The 18,065-nt window shown below is 46.8% G+C and overlaps 1 protein-coding gene across 1 annotated transcript in view; it reads right to left on the minus strand.

The window, feature by feature from the left end:
• The window catches only part of Lpcat3 (lysophosphatidylcholine acyltransferase 3), a 50,255-nt gene that overhangs the window by 3,922 nt on the left and 28,268 nt on the right, over positions 1-18,065 (minus strand). The window contains exons 3-6 of the mRNA XM_045139805.1: positions 2,137-2,244; positions 1,474-1,580; positions 364-457; positions 188-225 (exon numbers count right to left, since the gene is read on the minus strand). Of these exons, the coding sequence (XP_044995740.1) occupies positions 188-225; positions 364-457; positions 1,474-1,580; positions 2,137-2,244 (347 nt within the window). The remainder of the gene's footprint in view (positions 1-187; positions 226-363; positions 458-1,473; positions 1,581-2,136; positions 2,245-18,065) is intronic.

Genomic DNA, 18,065 nt, shown 5'->3' on the forward strand with positions numbered 1-18,065 from the left:
ACTTTGTGCAAGAGCTGGACCCTTGGTTGATCCTTGCTCAGTGCTATCTGAAACAGACATCACACAGGCTGGGCAATGAGGCAGAGGCTCTGCCCCTGGGACTGGGTCTAGTTTTTGGTGACAACGGCCTTCCTCCTTCCCTCTGGTTAAAGTTTTAGCCTCTCAGCAGAGGAGCGAGTTAGCTTACCTGGTCTTTTCCCCCGTCATAGTAGTCAACAGCCAGACCTGAGCAGAGAGAGGGTGGCTAGACTAGACGGAAAGGACCCCGAGGTGCAGTCAGCAGTGTAACAGGGCGCACCAGTACAGCCATTTGCCCAGAGTGGGGGGGTGGGGTAAAGGAGTAAGGCAGCGCTCATGACTCACCAATCAGCTTCAGGGTCAGGACGCAATGTGGCATTGTCCACTTGATATCATAGTCACCAGTGGCTGTATAATAATATCCAGCAAGAAGGTAGGCCTAGGAAAGAACAACAACTCCGGGTTCCACTGTCACTGCTTTCCCTTTCCTTTTCCTCCCCTTCTTCTTTCCTGTTGTTTTACTATGGTCTTAACTGACAATCTTGCATTAGCTTCCCAAGTGTGCACCACCATGCCTGGCCTCTTAAATTTCCCCTTCTCTCGAATCTGCTGGATGCTTTCATTTTTCCTTTCTCCTGATCCCATCATTAAAAGCATCAAGCTATTCCTACAAGCCAGGCACACTAGTGCAGAGTTATCATCTCAACACTCGGGAGCTGTCAAATTTGAGGCTAGCCAAAGCAACATGAAAAGTGAGGCTAGCTTGGGTGAGATATAGTCTCAAAAAAAAAAAAAAAAAGTCCCAGCACCCAGAAGGCAGAGGTAGGAGGATCGCTGCATTTGCCTGCAAAGCTAAAGGATCCTGGTTTGATTTTCCAGGACCCGCGTAAGCCATATGCACAAGGTGGCACATGCACCTGGAATTCGTCTGCAGTGGCTGGAGGCCCTGGCACACTCATTCTCTCTCAAATAAATAAAGCTTATTTTTTAAAAAAAGATTAAAGCTGGGCGTGGTGGCACACACCTTTAACCCCAGCACTCAGTAGGATCACCGTGAGTTCAAGACCACCCTGAATGAATTCCAGGTCAGCCTGGGCTACTACGGTGGAGGGTGGGGAGCTGTATTCAAGGCTTCTTAGAGGAGAATGAGGCAAGCCAAGCATTTAGATGGCTGGCTCTAGTTCATTCTTAATTGGTTTTCTCCCTTGGTTTGTAATGACTTTCTCCCAGTCCGGGGGCCGAGCCCTGTTAAGAGCCAAAGAACAAGATGGCACAGTCCCATGCAAAGGGTTAGCTGGTGAGGACCTGGGGCAAGTAACGGGTCCTACCAAAAGTCAGAGTGTGTGTTGAGGGGAGGGGTTGTAATAGAGGTCTTCAGGGCCACTGCCTTCTCTCCACTGTCACCCTCCATCTGCTGTCACCTGTGACCTGAGCTGCTCACAGAAAAGTGCTTACCATCTGGAAGCAGAAGGTAGTGGAGACGGCAGTGACGGTGCGGCCCATGAGCCGCAGGATGAGGAACTGCAGCGCGACGCACAGCAGCGAGTGGTAGAACTGGGGTCCTGGCGCAGAAAGGCAAGCAGATCGAGGTGAGCCTTCTGCACCCCCACACCTGGCCTTTGTTTCCTTTTTTGTGTCAGGGTCTCACATGCCCAGGCTGACCTCAAACTCATTTAATAGCCCCAGCTTGGCCTTCTCTCTCTGAATGCAAATAAAAATAATTTTTAAAAATGGAAAAAAAAGCCGGGTGTGGTGGGGCATACCTTTAATCCCAGCACTCGGAAAGCAGAGGTAGGTGGATCACCAAGAATTCAAGGCCACCCTGAGACTACACAGTGAGTTACAGGTCAGCCTGGACTACAGTACCTCGGGGGGAAAAAAAAAAAAAGGCTGGGTATGGTGTGTCAACCTTTAATACCATCACCCGGGAAGCAGAGGTAGCAGGAGGAACGCTGAGCTGGGGGCCACCCTGAGACGACAGAGACTCAGCTTCGAAAAACAACAGCAACAAATTTTCCAAGAAAACTTCCCAATCCATTCATTTCTCCCATGGGAATTCTATTCAGGTCTGTTCTTTCCCAGGATCTAACCAGTGTCCCTGCTAATCTAACCACTTACCAAAGTTAAAATAAGCAATTGAGAGGCCCGTAAAAGCATGAAATAGATGGATGAGGTAGCTGTCCTTGTAGAAAAGGTAATGCCGATAAAACAAAGCCAAAGGGTAACCTAAGCGGGAAGAAATAGACAAGAGGGTTACTTTTGTGTCAAAAGTTGCGTGACATGAAACAGCCCAAAGAAGCAAAGAAGACAAACTATGTATTACATAGATATTAACAAAGAGAAGAAAAGCAGTCCCAAAACCAAGTTGTGTTTTTTTTTTTTTTTTTTTTGGTTTGGTTTTTTTTTTCTTTTGGGAGGGTCTCACTCTGGCCCGGGCTGGCTTGGAATTCACTATGTAGGCTCAGGGTGGCCTTGAACTCACAGTGAGTGCTGAGATTAAAGGCATGTGTCACCATACCAGGCTTTTAAAAATATTTTTGGGGGCTGGAGAGATGGCTTAGTGGTTAAGGGTTAAGGCATTTGCTTGTGAAACCTAAGGACTCATGTTCTACTCCAGATCCCATGTAAGCCACACGCACAAAGGAGCAGCAGGTGCAAGGTTGCACATGCCCACGAGATGTGCAAGCGTCTGGAGTTCAAGTTCAGTGGCTTAGGCCCTGGTGCACCAGTTCTTCCTCTCTCTAAAAATAAAAAAGGTCTAATATTTATTTATTTGAGAAAGAGGCAGGTAGATAAAGATTATGGGCACACCAGGGCCTCCAGCTACTGTAAAGGAACAAAGGAACTCCAGATACATGTGCCACTTTGTACATCTGGCTTATGTGGGTACTGGGGAATTGAACCTGGCTGAATTTCACACTGCAAAAGATGGCATTGGGCATAGCAAAGAAATACTCAAGCAACTAAGATTTAAAACAACCACAGCAAACATCAAACTCTGTAGCTCCAAGTTCAATAATTCTAACCAGCAAAAAGTCTGTGGTAAAAATTCAAGGCTGGAGGGATGGCTTAGTGGTTAAGGCACTTGCCTGAGAAGCCTATGGACCCATAGTTGATTCTCCAGATCCCACATTAGCCAGACGCACAAAGGTGAGGCAAGCACAAGGTCATATATGCTGACGAGGTGGTCCAAGTGACTGTGGTTCAATTTCAGTGACTGAGGTCTTGGCATGCCAATTCTCTCTCTCAAAAAGAAAGAATGGGTGCACAAAGGCCTCCAGCCACTGCAAAAGAACTCCAGATGCATGTGCCACCTTGTGTGTATGGCTTATGTAGGTCCTGGGGAATTGAACCTGGGTTCTTTGGCTTTGCAGGCAAGTGCCTTAAGGTTAACCTCTGTGGTGGTTTGATTTAGGTGTCCCCCATAAACTTATGTATTCTGAATGCTAGGTCCTCCAGCTGATGGCAATTGGAAATTAATGCCTCCTGGAGGCAGTGTATTGTTGGGGGTGGGCTTATGGGTGCTATAGTCAGTTTCCCCTTGCCAGTGCTTGGCACGCTCTCCTGTTGCTATGGTATACCTTATGTGGGCCAGAGGATGATGTCTACCCTCTGCTCATGCCATCATTTTCCCTGCCATCGTGGAGGTTGGTTGATTTCTACCAGCAATGCGAACCTGACTGCAACAGTAAAGCGGTACTGAGGAGCGGGGTTGCTGCTAGACCCCTGACTATGTGGCTTTGGCCTTTTGGAGCTGGTTTTCAAGAGGAATGTGGAAGGGTTTGAAACCTTGGCCTAAGAGATGCCTTGCAGTGCTGTAAGTACAGCTTGATGGACTATTTTGGTCAGAGTTGAAAGACCTGAATGCAGTAAGAACTATGGACTGTGAGGTTTGGCTTAGGAGGGTGAGAAAGAGCTTTGCTTGGAATGGGCTGTCAGTTTGTGTGAGAAGCCCGTGTCCTGAGAAGCTGTTCAGGGTTGCTTTGTGTACAAATTAACTGGTGTGAGCAGAGGGATATGGCACAGAAGGAAAAAAAAAAAAAAAACTCTGGGTGAACTGCTGCCCATTTAGCTGCAACTGAGAGATTGCAACCTTTGTGATAGGGCTAGCTGACCTGCACTGGGGCAACAAGAAGAATGTAGACTCTTTTGAAGGGGCCTGAGTGCTCAAGGAGTGTCCTGTTCTTCAAAGTCTGCTTTATTCCCCCCTGGATTAACAAACTGGCACCCTACCTGGTATTGTGGAGTATAAGAAATTCAGGAAAGAGAGGGTCATTGAGTTTGCAACATGGTCTTGTGTTTTGGAAATGGCCATGGGCAGCGTGAAGCAGGTTTGCTGGATGCCTGCATGGAGACCCCATGGGGCCATGAGGATGAACCATGGATTGCAGTGGAGATGCCAGGACCACGAGATGGCTGCTAAGGAGAACTGCCAGCCCTGATGAATTTTTCCAGGACTATGAGTAACCTAGCTGGAGGGGTGGAATTGGAATACCACAGACTTTGTTTGATGTTTGCCGTGGTGGTTGTTTTAAATCATATATTGCTTGAGTATTTCTTTGCTATGCCCAATGCCATCTTTTGCAATGTGAATATTTATTCTGTGGCATTATGGATTTTTTGAGGTTAATTTTTGGTGTTATGGCTCAGATAAAAGATCTTGGACTATGGGGATGTATGAGCATCATTGGAATTGATAAAACCTATGGGGAATTTTAAAGTTGGATGAATGCATTGCATTTTATATCATGTATGGTTATCAGTTTATGGGGGCCAGGGTCAGAATGTGGTGGTTTGATTCAGGTGTTCCCCATGAACTTGGGTATTCTGAATGCTTGGTTCCCCAGCTGATGGCAACTGGAAATTAATGCCTCCTGGAGGGAGTGTATTACTGGGGGTGGGCTTATAGGTGCTATAGCCAGTTTCCCCTTGCCAGTGTTTGGCAAACTCTCCTGTTGCTATGGTATACCTTATGTGGGTCAGAGGATGAGGTCCACCCTCTGCTCTTGCCATCATTTTTTTTTAAAATTATTTATTTATTTATTTGAGAGCGACAGACACAGAGAGAAAGACAGATAGAGGGAGAGAGAGAATGGGCGCGCCAGGGCTTCCAGCCTCTGCAAACGAACTCCAGATGCGTGCGCCCCCCTGTGCATCTGGCCAACGTGGGACCTGGGGAACCGAGCCTCGAACCGGGGTCCTTAGGCTTCACAGGCAAGCGCTTAACTGCTAAGCCATCTCTCCAGCCCTCTTGCCATCATTTTCCCTGCTATCGTGGAGCTTCCCCCCTCGTGCCTATAAGCCAAAATAAACTTTTTCCAACAAGCTGTTCTTGGTTGGGTGATTTCTACCAGCAATGTGAACCTGACTGCAAAAGCCTCCAAGCCATCCCTCCAACCACCTCTTGTACTTTTAAAATATTTGCAAGCAGAGAGAGAAATCAGGCTTGTACCATCATGTTTGACTTAAATTTTAACTCTTACTAGATTTGTCATATTTTATGACAGTAAATGATAAAACTATTAGCTACATGTAGTTTTTGCATTTGACATACATTTTTTTTTTTTTTCGAGGTAGGGCTCACTCTAGCCCAAGCTGACCTGAACTCACTGTCATCCCAGGTTGGCCTCGAACTCACAGCAATCCACCTACCTCTGCCTCCCTAGTGCTGGGATTAAAGGTTTGCACCAACATGCTCAGTTTAATTTTTTTTTTCAAACAAGAAACATCTGTGCCTGAGGTAACATACAGACGGAATTCCAAGTTAGCCTGGGCTACCGGGCCCCAGGGGGCGGGGGGATAAAGAACAAGTCATGCATAAATAGTGCATGCCTGTAATTTGGGAGGAGAGAGGAGGATCAGTAGCTCATGGTTATCCTTGATTACATAGAGTCTGAGGCTAGCTTGAGCTATATGAGACCCTGTCTCAGAAAAATAAAAACAGGCCAGGCACGGTGGCACATGCCTTTAATCCCAGCACTTGGGAGGCAGAGGTAGGAGGATTGCTGTGAGGCCACCCTGAGACTACATAGTCAATTCCCGGTCAGCCTGGGCCAGAGTGAGGCACTACCTTGAAAAACCAACCAAACAAAAAACAACAGGTGAGAAAATAAAAGTTATCAATGCAAAGATGATTGTTTAAAATAAAATAAAAACAGGATTGGAGAGATGGCTTGGCCAGTTAAGATGTTTGTCTGTGAAGCCTAAGGACCACGTTCACTTCTCCAGGTCCCACACAAGCCAGACACAAGGTGACACGTGCACAAGACTGCATATGCGTGCAGGGCGGTGTGCTTGGCTGGAGTTTGGTTACAGTGGCTGGAGGCCCTGGAATGCCAATTCCCCCTCCCTCCCTCCCTCCCTCCCTCCCTCCCTCTCTCTTATAAAAGAAGTCAGTCTTTAGGGCTTGCCTCAAAAAACAAACAGGTCTGAGGAGATTGCCCAGTGGTTACAGGCACATGCTTGCAAAGCCTGTCAGCAGGTTTGAATCCTCAGTACCCACATCAAGTCAGGTACACAAAGCAGCACATGCATCTGCAGTTTGTTTGCAGCAGCAAGAGGCTCTGGTATGCCCATATTCTCTCACATAAGTAAATAAGTGAAAATATATATAAAAAAATCAACATGGGCTGGAGAGATGGCTTAGCAGTTAAGTGCTTGCCTGTGAAGCCTAAGGACCCTGGTTCAAGGCTGGATTCCCCAGGACTCATGTTAACCAGGTGCACAAGGGGGCGCACATGACTGGAGTTCAATTGCAGTGGTTGGAGGACCTGGCGCACCCATTCTCTCTCTGCTTCTTTCTCCGTCTGTCACTCTCAAATAAATAAATAAAAATAAACAAAATTTAAAAAATCAACAAACCAATACATTAAACCTTTTTAAGGGAATAAAGGCATATATTTAGAAAATCAAATTCTTGATAGCTAAGAGTTTATTTCCTTAAATACTAAAAACCTTAACCATGAGAAATGACTACAAACTAAAAAGCACATTATTCTGTGTACTAGAGTTGAATATAACTACATTTAAAAATATATATTTACTTTCAAGCAGAGAGAGTAAGAGGGGAGGGGGAGAAGAGACAGAAAGGGAGCACCAGGGTTTCCAGCCACTGTAAATGAACTCCAGGTACATGTGGCTTTACTTGGGTACTGGGGAATCGAACCCATCATTAGGCTTTGCAGGCAAGTACATTAATTACTGAGCCATCTCTCTAGCCCAAATTTTAACATTTTTTTTTTTTTGTTCATTTAAAATATTTGAGAGTGACAGAAAGAGGCAGAGAGAGAGTGAGCGTGCCAGGGCTTCCAGCCACTGCAAACTAAGTCCAGACGCATGCGCCCCCTTGTGCATCTGGCTAATGTGGGTCCTGGAGAATTGAGCATTGAACCAGGGTCCTTAGGCTTCACAGGTAAGCGCTTAACCACTAAGCGATCTCTCCAGCTCTAACACTTTTTTTTAATGGTGTGGGTCATTGTTGTTAGTAGAGTTGTGATGGCTTTCTGACCTCTGGGGTAAAGGACACTACTTTGACTCTGTAGGGCATATGATGTCCTGAAATCTGGTATCCATTTCTTACTGCTTTTCTGTCATTTTCCTTGCTACTTTGGGATCAAAAGTCACTTCTTGCACTTTCAATGAGTCTGCCAAGAAAAGTTCTATTCCTTATTTACAATTTATTGTAGGCTTTAGAAACCATAAATTCGTTTTACAGGACCAAGAAAAGATACATGAGGACACAGGCCTCGGGCATGGGGTAGTATACAGGCCGGAACGCGGTTCTGGCTGGTCGAAGGCCCTGCCTGCTCTCCTGGTTTGGGATGTCTTTTGGGTGAGTGACAGTGGTTCCGTCCTATACAGAAGTACTGTGTCACTCTGACACACATAAGATGGGAGAAAATAAACAGAATGGAGTCAAACAGGTCCTCAGACACTGAAACCATTACAGAGAAGGGCAGAGCCTGGAAGGCAGCTGCCCAGGAGGGCAGGAGTGTGCTGGGCAAGCCGCTGTGCCAGCCAGGCCCTCAGTGAGCGTGTGACCACCGACCCCTGCTCTGGGTGCTGCCCAACTAAGCAGGCTTCGGAACCCGGCTGCCTGGCTACTCCTTCAGGGAGGTGCTGTTGGGGGTGGGGGAAGAGTGGCGTCCTACAAGCTGCTTCTTAAGTCTCGATGTCTTCTTGTGTGATCTAGCACTTGACACAGTGTCTATAGTCACCTCAAGTGTCATTCTGGAAACCCACTCAGGCCTCTCCCCCTCCAACTCACTGCCTGCCTGCCTACCAGAGTGGGAAGACTTGTACTCTAATCTTAACAAATGATTTTTTTCCTATTTGTTTCAGACAGAAAGGCAGGAAAAAGAAAAAAAAGGCAGATAAAGAGAGAATTAGCGTGCCAGGACCTCCAGCTGCTGCAAATGAACTCCAGACGCATGCGCTACCTTGTGCATGGGTCCTGGAGGATTGAACCTGTGTCCTTTGGCAGGCAAGCACCTCAACTTCAGCCCCCAAGCACGTTTTATAAAGCTGTCCCAGAGATTTCTGAGACCCTGCTGGGCGAGGTGGCGCACGCCTTTAATTGCAGTCGAGGAGGCAGCACTGTGAGCTGCAGGCCAGCCTGGGCTAAGTGAGCGCCTACCTCGAGGGAGGGGGAAGCCTGTTAACGGATGAAGGATGACAGCTTAAATACAGCTTGTGTCAGGAACCTGCCGTCAGACTTTGAGCTCCCCAGGCACAACCCAGAGCACTGGGGAAGATTGCTCTGTGCAGCGCAGCAGCCTGCTGGAACACGCTAAATGGGTCATTTATTTTATTTTGCTTTTTATGTTTTTGTTTTCAAAGTAGGGTCTCAATCCAGTCTAGGCTGACCTGGAATTCAGTATGTAGTCCCAGGCTGGTGTTGATCTCATAGGTTAATGTGTTTTTAAACACATTTAATCCCAAGCACTTGGGAAGAAAGAAGAGGCAGGAGAACTGCTGTGAATTCAAGGCCACCCTGAGACTACATAGTAAATTCTAGGCCAGCCTAAGCTAGAGCCAGACCTTACCTCGAAAAAAAAAAAGTATTACTTGAGAGACAGAGAAAGGGAGAGGGAGAGACAGAGAGAGAAAGAGAGAATGGGCACATCAAGGTCTTTAGTCTCTGCAAACAAACTCCAGATTCTTGTGCCACCATGTGCATCTGGCTTACGTGAGTCCTGGGGAACCAAACCTGAGCCTTTGGCTTTGTAACCACTAAGCAATCTCTCCAGCCTTTTTTTTTTTTTAAAGGGCTACTTCCAGAAACACAGAATAAGGGTATAATTAGCAGCACAGTGAGTGAAGATGCACGATCTAGTCACTGAGGTTTATGTAGTTTGGGGTTGGGACCAAGCTTCATCATACCCTTCACTGTCAGTGGAAGCTCCTTATCTCCTGTTTTTAAATTTAATTATTTCTTTATTTGCAAGCAGAAGAGAGACAGAGAGGATGAGGAATTGAACCTAGGTCCTTTGGCTTCACATGCAAGCACCTTAACTGCTGAGCCATTTCTCCAGCCCTCTAATAACTTTGATTTGCCTTTCATCCTGTGCAGCTATTTCTGAGCTTGGTAGAAATAGGATATGGCTCCATGTGATCAGTCATGTGACCCCAGACAAAGAATGTGTGGCACGTTTTGGCAAATGTGGGGGAGACCGAATCAGAACTCTATGTGCGGACTGGGTCAGCTGCTAATGTCAGCTCCACAGGGAAGACTGGGCTTTCTGTGATGCCAGGGACTAACCCTGTGTCCTCACACATGCGAGGCAAGCACTCAACGTCCGAGCCACACATCCAGCCTCCGCGAAGGCCCTTTTCAGGCTCCTAAGACACGGCTGAGCACAGGACGTGCGCTCTCAGCTGTGTGTGCTCTGAAGCCTGTCTCTGCTCATGTAACTCAAGATGACGTCTGTGCCAAAGACAGGCTAGTGCTTGCTTCTCCAATTTCAGCCCCACATCTGCTTCTTCTCTGGATAGGCTTGGGGTGATAGTTCCTATCACCGGGAATGCTGTGTAACTCAAGTATGACTTTTCTCCCTAAATTAACCCTTTCCAAGATTCCATACATCTCACCCCACCCCATTCAAGCACTTGGGAGTGTCTCTGACCTTTGCCTCTTCCTGGTTCCCTGGACCTGGTTCTCGAGTCTTTCCTTCCCGTTATTATAGCCGTGCTGTTTTTCTGCACTGTATCTTCAGGTAAGGCCCCTACACTTCACCCTTTACTATGACGACGCCTCTACTGCCACACTGCAGCAGTCTCCACCCAAGAAGTCGTCCTTTAAAGCCTGCGCAGAGGCCACCAGTGGCTCCCAGTACCCTCTCAAGAACATCTCGAGCCTGAGTTCTTTATGCACTCACTAGGACTGTCATTCCTGGAGCCCGAGCCTACGGGATTCTCATATGCCGGAAAGCACACTGTCACCGGCTTACTTCAGCCATGTATGTGTGTGGGTGACACACACATGCACACGGAGGTTGGAGGACAGCTGTGTGGTGTTAGGCCTTGTTTTCTACCTTGTTTGTGGCAGGGTCAGACGTTCACACTGTTTCTAGCAGATTCTCCACCTCCCGTCTTGCCTGTAGCATGGCTGGGATTTCTAATGCCTGCCACAGCTCTGACTTTTTATATGCTGCTGGGATTTGAACTCAGGAACTCAAGCTTCTGTGGCAAGCACGGAGCCATCTCCTCAACCCCTCCAGTGATTTTTAGATAGGTTCTCACCAAGTTGTCCAGGCTGCCCTTGAACTTGTGACTCTCCCGTGTCACCCTCCTAAGTAACTGGGGATTTCAGTTCTGGGCCACTAAAGTTTTACATTGTAAAAGTTTAAGCTATACTTCTAGTTACAATTTGTATTTCTCAGCTGTAGTTAAAACTGCTGTGCGCCCAAACACGTTTTATGTCTTTTATACTTCTCCAAGCACTCCCAACCAGGTCAAATCCTGACCTGACCGTTCTTCAAAGTACAGTTCACCTGTCTCCTTTAAAGGCTGCCTTAGGCCACAGTGAACTTCTGACATACTAAGGACTTTTGCCTTAATTGTCCAGCACACAGCACTAAAGTTCTCATCTGACAAATTATTACAGATTGTTGCATATCACTCCTTACAGTTATAGTATACTGAAATTTTCTTATACTCATGTTTTCTTTTTGAAGATAATATTTTATTTATTAGTGAGACAGACAGACAGGGAATGGGCGTGCCAAAGCCTCTAGCCTCTGCAAATGAACTCCAGACACATGGACCACCATGTGCATCTGGCTTACGTGGGTTATAGAGTCAAAATTAGGTCTTTAGGCTTTGCAGGCAAGCCTTAACTGCTAAGCCATCTCTCCAACCTTGCTTTCTTTGTTTTTTGAGGTAGGGTTTCCTTCCCTCCTGAGTGATGGGATTAAAGGTGTGTGCCGCCATACCTAGCTGGATTATGGTTTTCCAGTAGTACCTTTTCTACATTATAAGATGCCAGTGTGTGTGTTTTACTATGATGTGAATGTAGGGTCTCGTGCATTGCCTAGTGGTAATATACTACTACTGACCTACATCCACAGACCCCCTTAATTTCTGTTTTTTTTGTTTTTTTTTTTGAGGCAGGGTCTCACTGTAGCCCAAGCTGACCTTGAACTCAGAGCAATCTTACCTCTGCCTCCTGAGTGCTGGCATTAAAGGCATGAGACACCATGCCCAGTCTTTTATTTTTTTGTACTCAAAACTTATGTTTACTGCAAACAAACAAAAACAGAGAGAGAAAAAACGGTCAGAAAAAGCACAGCATAGAAGGTTAAGTATTACAAGAGTCTTACAGGCTGCCCTCATGGCAGCACAATAGCAGCAGAGGGCTGTCTGGCTGCAGGCGCGGCAGGGCCTGCTCAGGTCACCGCTGAGGCTGTGCAGCGCGCCCTGGCACCCCCGGTAGGGACGAGGCGGCATCTCAGGAAGCTGCGCTCACTGCAAGCTGGGCGCCTCACAGAACCGCTGCGGTCCGGGCTTGCTCAACGTCCTGGCAGCGTGTGTGGCCACTAAAATCTGGTCCATGTGGTGATCTGTGGGCGGGCTACTGGGATCCCCAATTCTAATATCCGATTCTGACTGCTCCCTCGCACCCGAGTCTCCTTCTGGGAGCATTTCTGCAAAGGCTGCTTGGTATCTAAGGCCCACCCTGATTTAAGGGTCACAGAGCAGTGAGTGCAAGAGTCACCCTCTCTTTCAAGACAGGACAGCACTGCCTCTTTCATTCCATAGGGCGACCCTTCCCTGTTCTGGTGTGTGTTGTGGGAAGACGTTCCTCCTGGTGGGACAGGCCCCAATGTTTCGCTGGTGCACTTGGGTCTCGCCCTGTGACCCAAGGGGTGCGCCAGGTTCTGTCTACCTCAGCCTCCTTGGCCTGTCTGCTGCAAGTGTATCAGTGTGCTGGGGCAACCATGGCGCCTGCTTCCACGCTGGCACTGCAGTCTTGTTAAAGGTCTCTATTCTTCTGATTAGAAATGGGTCGCTGCAGGAATTCTCAAAGTCGACATAATCTCTGACCAGCACATGCTGGCCCGTGTCTACCCGCTTGAGCCGAGCCCCGCCTGTGGCTGCCACCTCGCCACCATGGAAGGGCTGAGGGTTACTTTATTATTATTATAATCATTTTGGTTTTTTGAGGTAGGGTCTTGCTCTGGCCCAGGATGACCTGAAATTCAGTATGCAGTCTCAGGGCGGCCTTGAACTCATTCATTCTCTGACCTCTGCCTCCCGAGTGCTGGGATTAAAGGTGTGTGCCACCACACCGAGCTTGTTTTAATTTTTAAAAAATGTTTTACTTTTATTTATTTATTTGACAGAGAAAGAGGGGGGAGGGAGAGAATGGGTGTGCTAGGGCCTCCAGCTACTGCAAACAAACTCCAGATGTGTGTGTCCCCTTGTGCATCTGGCTAATATGGGTCCTGGGGAATTGAACCTGTGCCCTTTGGCTTTGCAGGCAAACACCTTAACCCCTAAGCCATCCCTCCAGCCCTTATTTTAATTTTTTAAATAACTATTTTACTTTTATTCATTTATTTGAGAGAGAATATACCAGGGCCTCCAGCCACTGCAAATGAACTCCAGGTAAGTGTTCCCCCCCTTGTGCATCTGGCTTACGTGGGTCCTGGGGAGTCAAACCTAGTTCTTTGGCTTCGTAGGCAAGTACCTTAACCACTAAGCCATCTCTCCAACCCTTATGTTATTATTTTTTTTTTCCTTTCTTTTAGTTTTTCAAGGAAGGGTCTCACTAGCTCAGGCTGATCTGGAATTCACTATGTAGTCTCAGAGCAGCCTTGAACTCATGGTGATCCCCCTACCTCTGCCTCCCAAGTGCTGGGGTTAAAGGTGTGCGCCACCACTCACGGCTCCTTATTTTAATTTTTAAGACAGTCACACTACATTGCGGAAAGTGGTCTTGAACTTGTGATTGTCCTGCCCCAACCTCCTGAGTATCTGAGATGACAGGTGTGCATCACCAAGACCAGTATAATAGTCTATTACTAAATTAAGGTACTGCATTCGTTAAAAGAACTTGAGGGCTGAAGAGATGGCTTAGTGGTTAAGGTGCTTGCATGTGAAGCCTAAGGATCCAGGTTTAAGTCCCTGTACCCATGTAAACCAGATGTACAAGGAGGGTGCATATGTCTGGACTTTGTCTGCAGTGGATCAAGCCCTGGTGCATTCATTATCTCTCTGTATCTGCCTTTTTCTCTCAAATACATAAATAAAATATTAAAACATTAAGTTAGCATACCAAGTAATAGGCTTCATTATGGCATATTCAAACATGTTACTTTACTTTGTTATTTTTCACACCCTCCCCAACATTCTCTCCCATTCCCAATCCTTTCAAAAGAAAGAGTGAGGGCTGGAAAGATGGCTCAGTGGTTAAGGCACTTGCCTGCAATGCCTAACCACCTGGGTTTGATTCCCCAGGACCCACGTGAAACCAGATGTACAAGGTGGTGCAGGCATCTGGAGTTTGTTTGCAGTAGCTGGAGGCCTGGAGTGTCCATTCCCTCTCCTTGCAAATAAATATTTAAAAAGAAAAGGCACAGTGGAGAGGAAGATGCTGTATATGCGCGCGTACACACACACACAAATAAAGTAAGCACTAAAACATGCTTACATCACTTACCATTGTTTAAACTTAAATTTTAGATCACATCTTGAAAATGTGATGGAAGGGGCTAAGAATATAGCTCATTAGACCAAGGATTTAATCCCCAACACCAAACACTAGGAGGACACATACTTCCACAAGGTTCTTCTAGAAGGTACTCCGACAAAAGGTATGAAGATACTGTTCCTGGACAAACTTTCTCCCATTACACCTGCCATCCTGCTGACCTTCTTAAAAGAATTGATTTGTGGGGCTGGAGAGATGGCTTAGCAGTTAAGGCGCTTGTCTGCAAAGCCAAAGGACCTTGGTTTGATTCCCCAGGACCCATGTAAACCAGATGCATAAGGTGGCACATGCGTCTGGAGTTTGTTTGCAGTGGCTGGAGGCCCTGGTGCCCATTCTCTCTCAAATAAATAAATAAATAAATACATAAATAAATTGTTTTATTGGAGAAATAGGGAGAGAGAAAATGGGCACAACAGGGCCTCCAGCCACTGCAAACAAACTCCAGATGCATGCACCACCATGTGCATCTGGCTTACATGGGGTATGGACACTCAAACCTGGGTCCTAGGCATCATAGGTAAGCACCTTAACCACTAAGCCATCTCTCCAGCCCCTGTTGACCTCCTTTACACTAGCTTCAGACCCTGTCCATTTTCTAAACCGACCTGTCCATTTGTTTATTTACCTTTCTCTTATAATAAGCTAGGTCTGTCTGTCTGTCTGTCTCTCTCTCTCTTTCTCTAGCTCTCTCTAACCCTGAACTTAACTTACACTACTTGGTCACCAAGCCCCAGGGAATCTCCTGTCTGTGCTTTCCAAGTGCTGGCATTAATTACATGCACAGACTGCTGAACTCAGGTTTTTGTTTGTTTGTTTTGAGGTAGGGTCTCACTTTAGCCCAAGCTGACCTGTTATTCACTATGTAGTCTCAGGGTGGCCTTGAACTCTTGGCGATCCTGCTACCTCTGCCTCCAGTGCTGGGATTAAAGGCGTGCACCACCACGCCTGGCTGCACTGTTTTTTACATGGTGTGGGGGCTCTGAAATCAGGCCTTCATGCTTGAACAAGCATTTTACTAAACCACCTCCCCAAACCCTCCATTTTATTTTTCAGACAGTGTCCCATGTAGCCCAGGCTGGCCTTGAATTCACAGTATGGTTTGGGCTGGGCTCTTGCTTCTGCTCCCTGTGAACCAGCTTACTGAATGTTGAAGACAGGTTTAAAGTATATATAGCAAATGTCTGCTAACGAATTATTTAACATATCAGTGGTTCATGCTTGTCATCAATCCCAGCACTTGGGAGGTTGAGGGAGAAAGATTGTGTCTAGTTCAAGGTGAGCCAGGGCTACAGGGTGAAATTTTGTTTAAAACAAAACAAAACACCCAAAACAAAGCCTGGTGTGGTGGCGCATGCTTTTAGTCCCAGCACTTGGGAAGCAGAGGTAGGAGGATTGCTGTCAGTTCCTGGACACCCTGAGACTACACAGTGAATTCCAGGTCAGTGTGAGCCAAAGTGAGACCCTACCTCACCGCCCCCCCCAAAAAAAACCCACCAAAAAACCCCACCAAACAACAACAAAAGAACAAGGGGCTAAATAGATGGCTTAGTGGTTAAGAAGCTTGCCTGTGAAGCCTAAGGACCCAGGTTCAATTCCCCAGTACCCACAAAGCCAGATGTACAAGGTGGCACATATGTCTGGAGTTCATTTACAGTGACTGGAGGCCCTGGCATGCCCATTTTCTCTCAGTAAAATAAACAAAATATTACAAAAAAAAAATAACAAACCCAAAATTACAGAGTAGCTGGGGAGAGTGCAGTAGCTCAGTTCAGACTGTCTGCCTTGCACGGCAGAGGCCACGAGTCTAACCATACCTGGTACTGAAAAAAATTACAGGGACTGGCCAGAAAAGGAAGAGAGATCTTGAGTTCAACAGTCAGCCTGGGCTACGAAGCAAGATGACATCTTAACTGGCCACTCCCCTAACCCTCCCAAGAAGCCACTGTTTTGGATGACGCTCCTGCTTCAGTAGATCACTAAAAAAAAAAAAAAAAGCCGGGCGTGGTGGCGCACACCTTTAGTCCCAGCACTAGGTAGTAGGAGGATGCTGTCAGTTTGAGGCCACCCTGAGACTACATAGTGAAGCCTGGACTACATTGACACCCTACCTCAAAAAACAAAACAAAACAAAACAAAACAAAACAAAACAAAAAAGTCAAAATGGAATCCATCACTCAAGCCTCACACCTGGCTCCAGCTCCACCTGAGCTATTTATCTCATCCCCACCCTGTGTGTCATCAGCTGACCCTGAGCTATTAATCTGCCCAGAGGTCAGGCTGAAAGAGAGCAGGCAAGCACCCTAAACAAGCCTGTTTTAAAGAATATTTGTTTCTAAGCCCACCCAGAAAGCCAAGCGCCACATGTTCTTCCTCATATGTGGATCCTAGCTGCAGATGATTGGGCTTCTGCGTGAGAAGAGAAAAAGTCAGTAGCAGAGGCCAGTAAGTTAAAAAGGAGATATAAAGAGAAGAGAAAGGAAGGGAGGAGGGTATTTAATAGGTTGGTATCGTATATATGTAAGTAGAATGATTGAGATGGGGAGGGGATATGATGGATAATGTAATCTCAAAGGGCAAAGTGGGGGGGGGGGAGGGAGAGTATTACCATGAGATATTTTTTATAATCATGGAAAATGTTAATAAAAATTGAGAGAAAAGGGCTGGAGAGATGGCTTAGCGGTTAAGTGCTTGCCTGTGAAGCCTAAGGACCCCGGTTCGAGGCTCGATTCCCCAGGACCCACGTTAGCCAGATGCACAAGGGGGCACACACGTCTGGAGTTCATTCGCAGTGGCTGGAGGCCCTGGTGCGCCCATTTTCTCTCTCTCTCTCTCTCTCTCTCTATCTGCCTCTTTCTCTCTCTGTCTGTCACTCTCAAATAAATAAATTAAAATAAACAAAAAAAATTAAAAAAATAAAAAAAATTGAGAAAAAAAAGAATATTTGTTTCTTTTTGTTTTTCCTAGGTAGACTTTCTAGCCCAGGCTGAACCTGGAACTTACTATCTAGTCTCAGGCTGGCCTCAAGCTCACAGTGATCCTGCTACCTCTGCCTCCATGTGCTGGGAGTGCTATGCCTGCCTAAAATATTTACTTATTTGAGGAGAGAGAGAGAGGTACCATCTCCTTTGTCCCTGGTTTGCAAGGACACAACTTTTTGCTTTTTTTCAGGTCGTTTTTAGTAAAACCACCCTTCCATGCTCTGGAAATCGTTTTTTTTTTTTTGAGGTAGGTCCTTACTCTAGCTCAGGCCGACCAGGAATTCACTATGCAGTCTCAGGGTGGCCTTGAACTCACTCATGGCGCTCCTCCTACCTCTGCCTCCCAAGTGCTGGGATGCACTCTTAACACTGAGCTATATCCTCAACCTTGCCCTTTCCCTTTTTTAAATTATTTATTTGCAAAGAGAGGGACAGAGAGAGGGAGAGAGAATGGGCACACCAGGGCTCCTAGGCACTGCAAACTCTAGGGGCAGGCTCCACTGTGCGTCTGCCTTTATGTGGGTGCTGGGGAACTGAACCCAGGTCGTTAGGCTTTGCAGGCAAGCGCCGTAACTGCTGAGCCATCTCTCCTGTCCATTTTAAAAGGGTAACTCTGAGAAAGGTAGAAAAGGAAAAGCCCCACGGCATTTTAGAAAAAGGTACAGATGGAAGCTAAAGCCCCGTGGTTGGTTTCCTTGGCCCTCACCAGGCTCTTGAGCCCTCTGCAGCCTGGGCAGCGCCAGGCACTTGACCCAGTGAGACCACTTATCTCAACCTCATGACTTGGTGGTTAGGGAGAAAGTGGTGCCACTGACAGGCGCCCCAGGATTGGCTGGCTCTAGTGGTGTTGCTGGTGA

The sequence above is a fragment of the Jaculus jaculus genome, chromosome 23, assembly GCF_020740685.1.
Source record: "Jaculus jaculus isolate mJacJac1 chromosome 23, mJacJac1.mat.Y.cur, whole genome shotgun sequence".
Classification (NCBI taxonomy): domain Eukaryota; kingdom Metazoa; phylum Chordata; class Mammalia; order Rodentia; family Dipodidae; genus Jaculus; species Jaculus jaculus.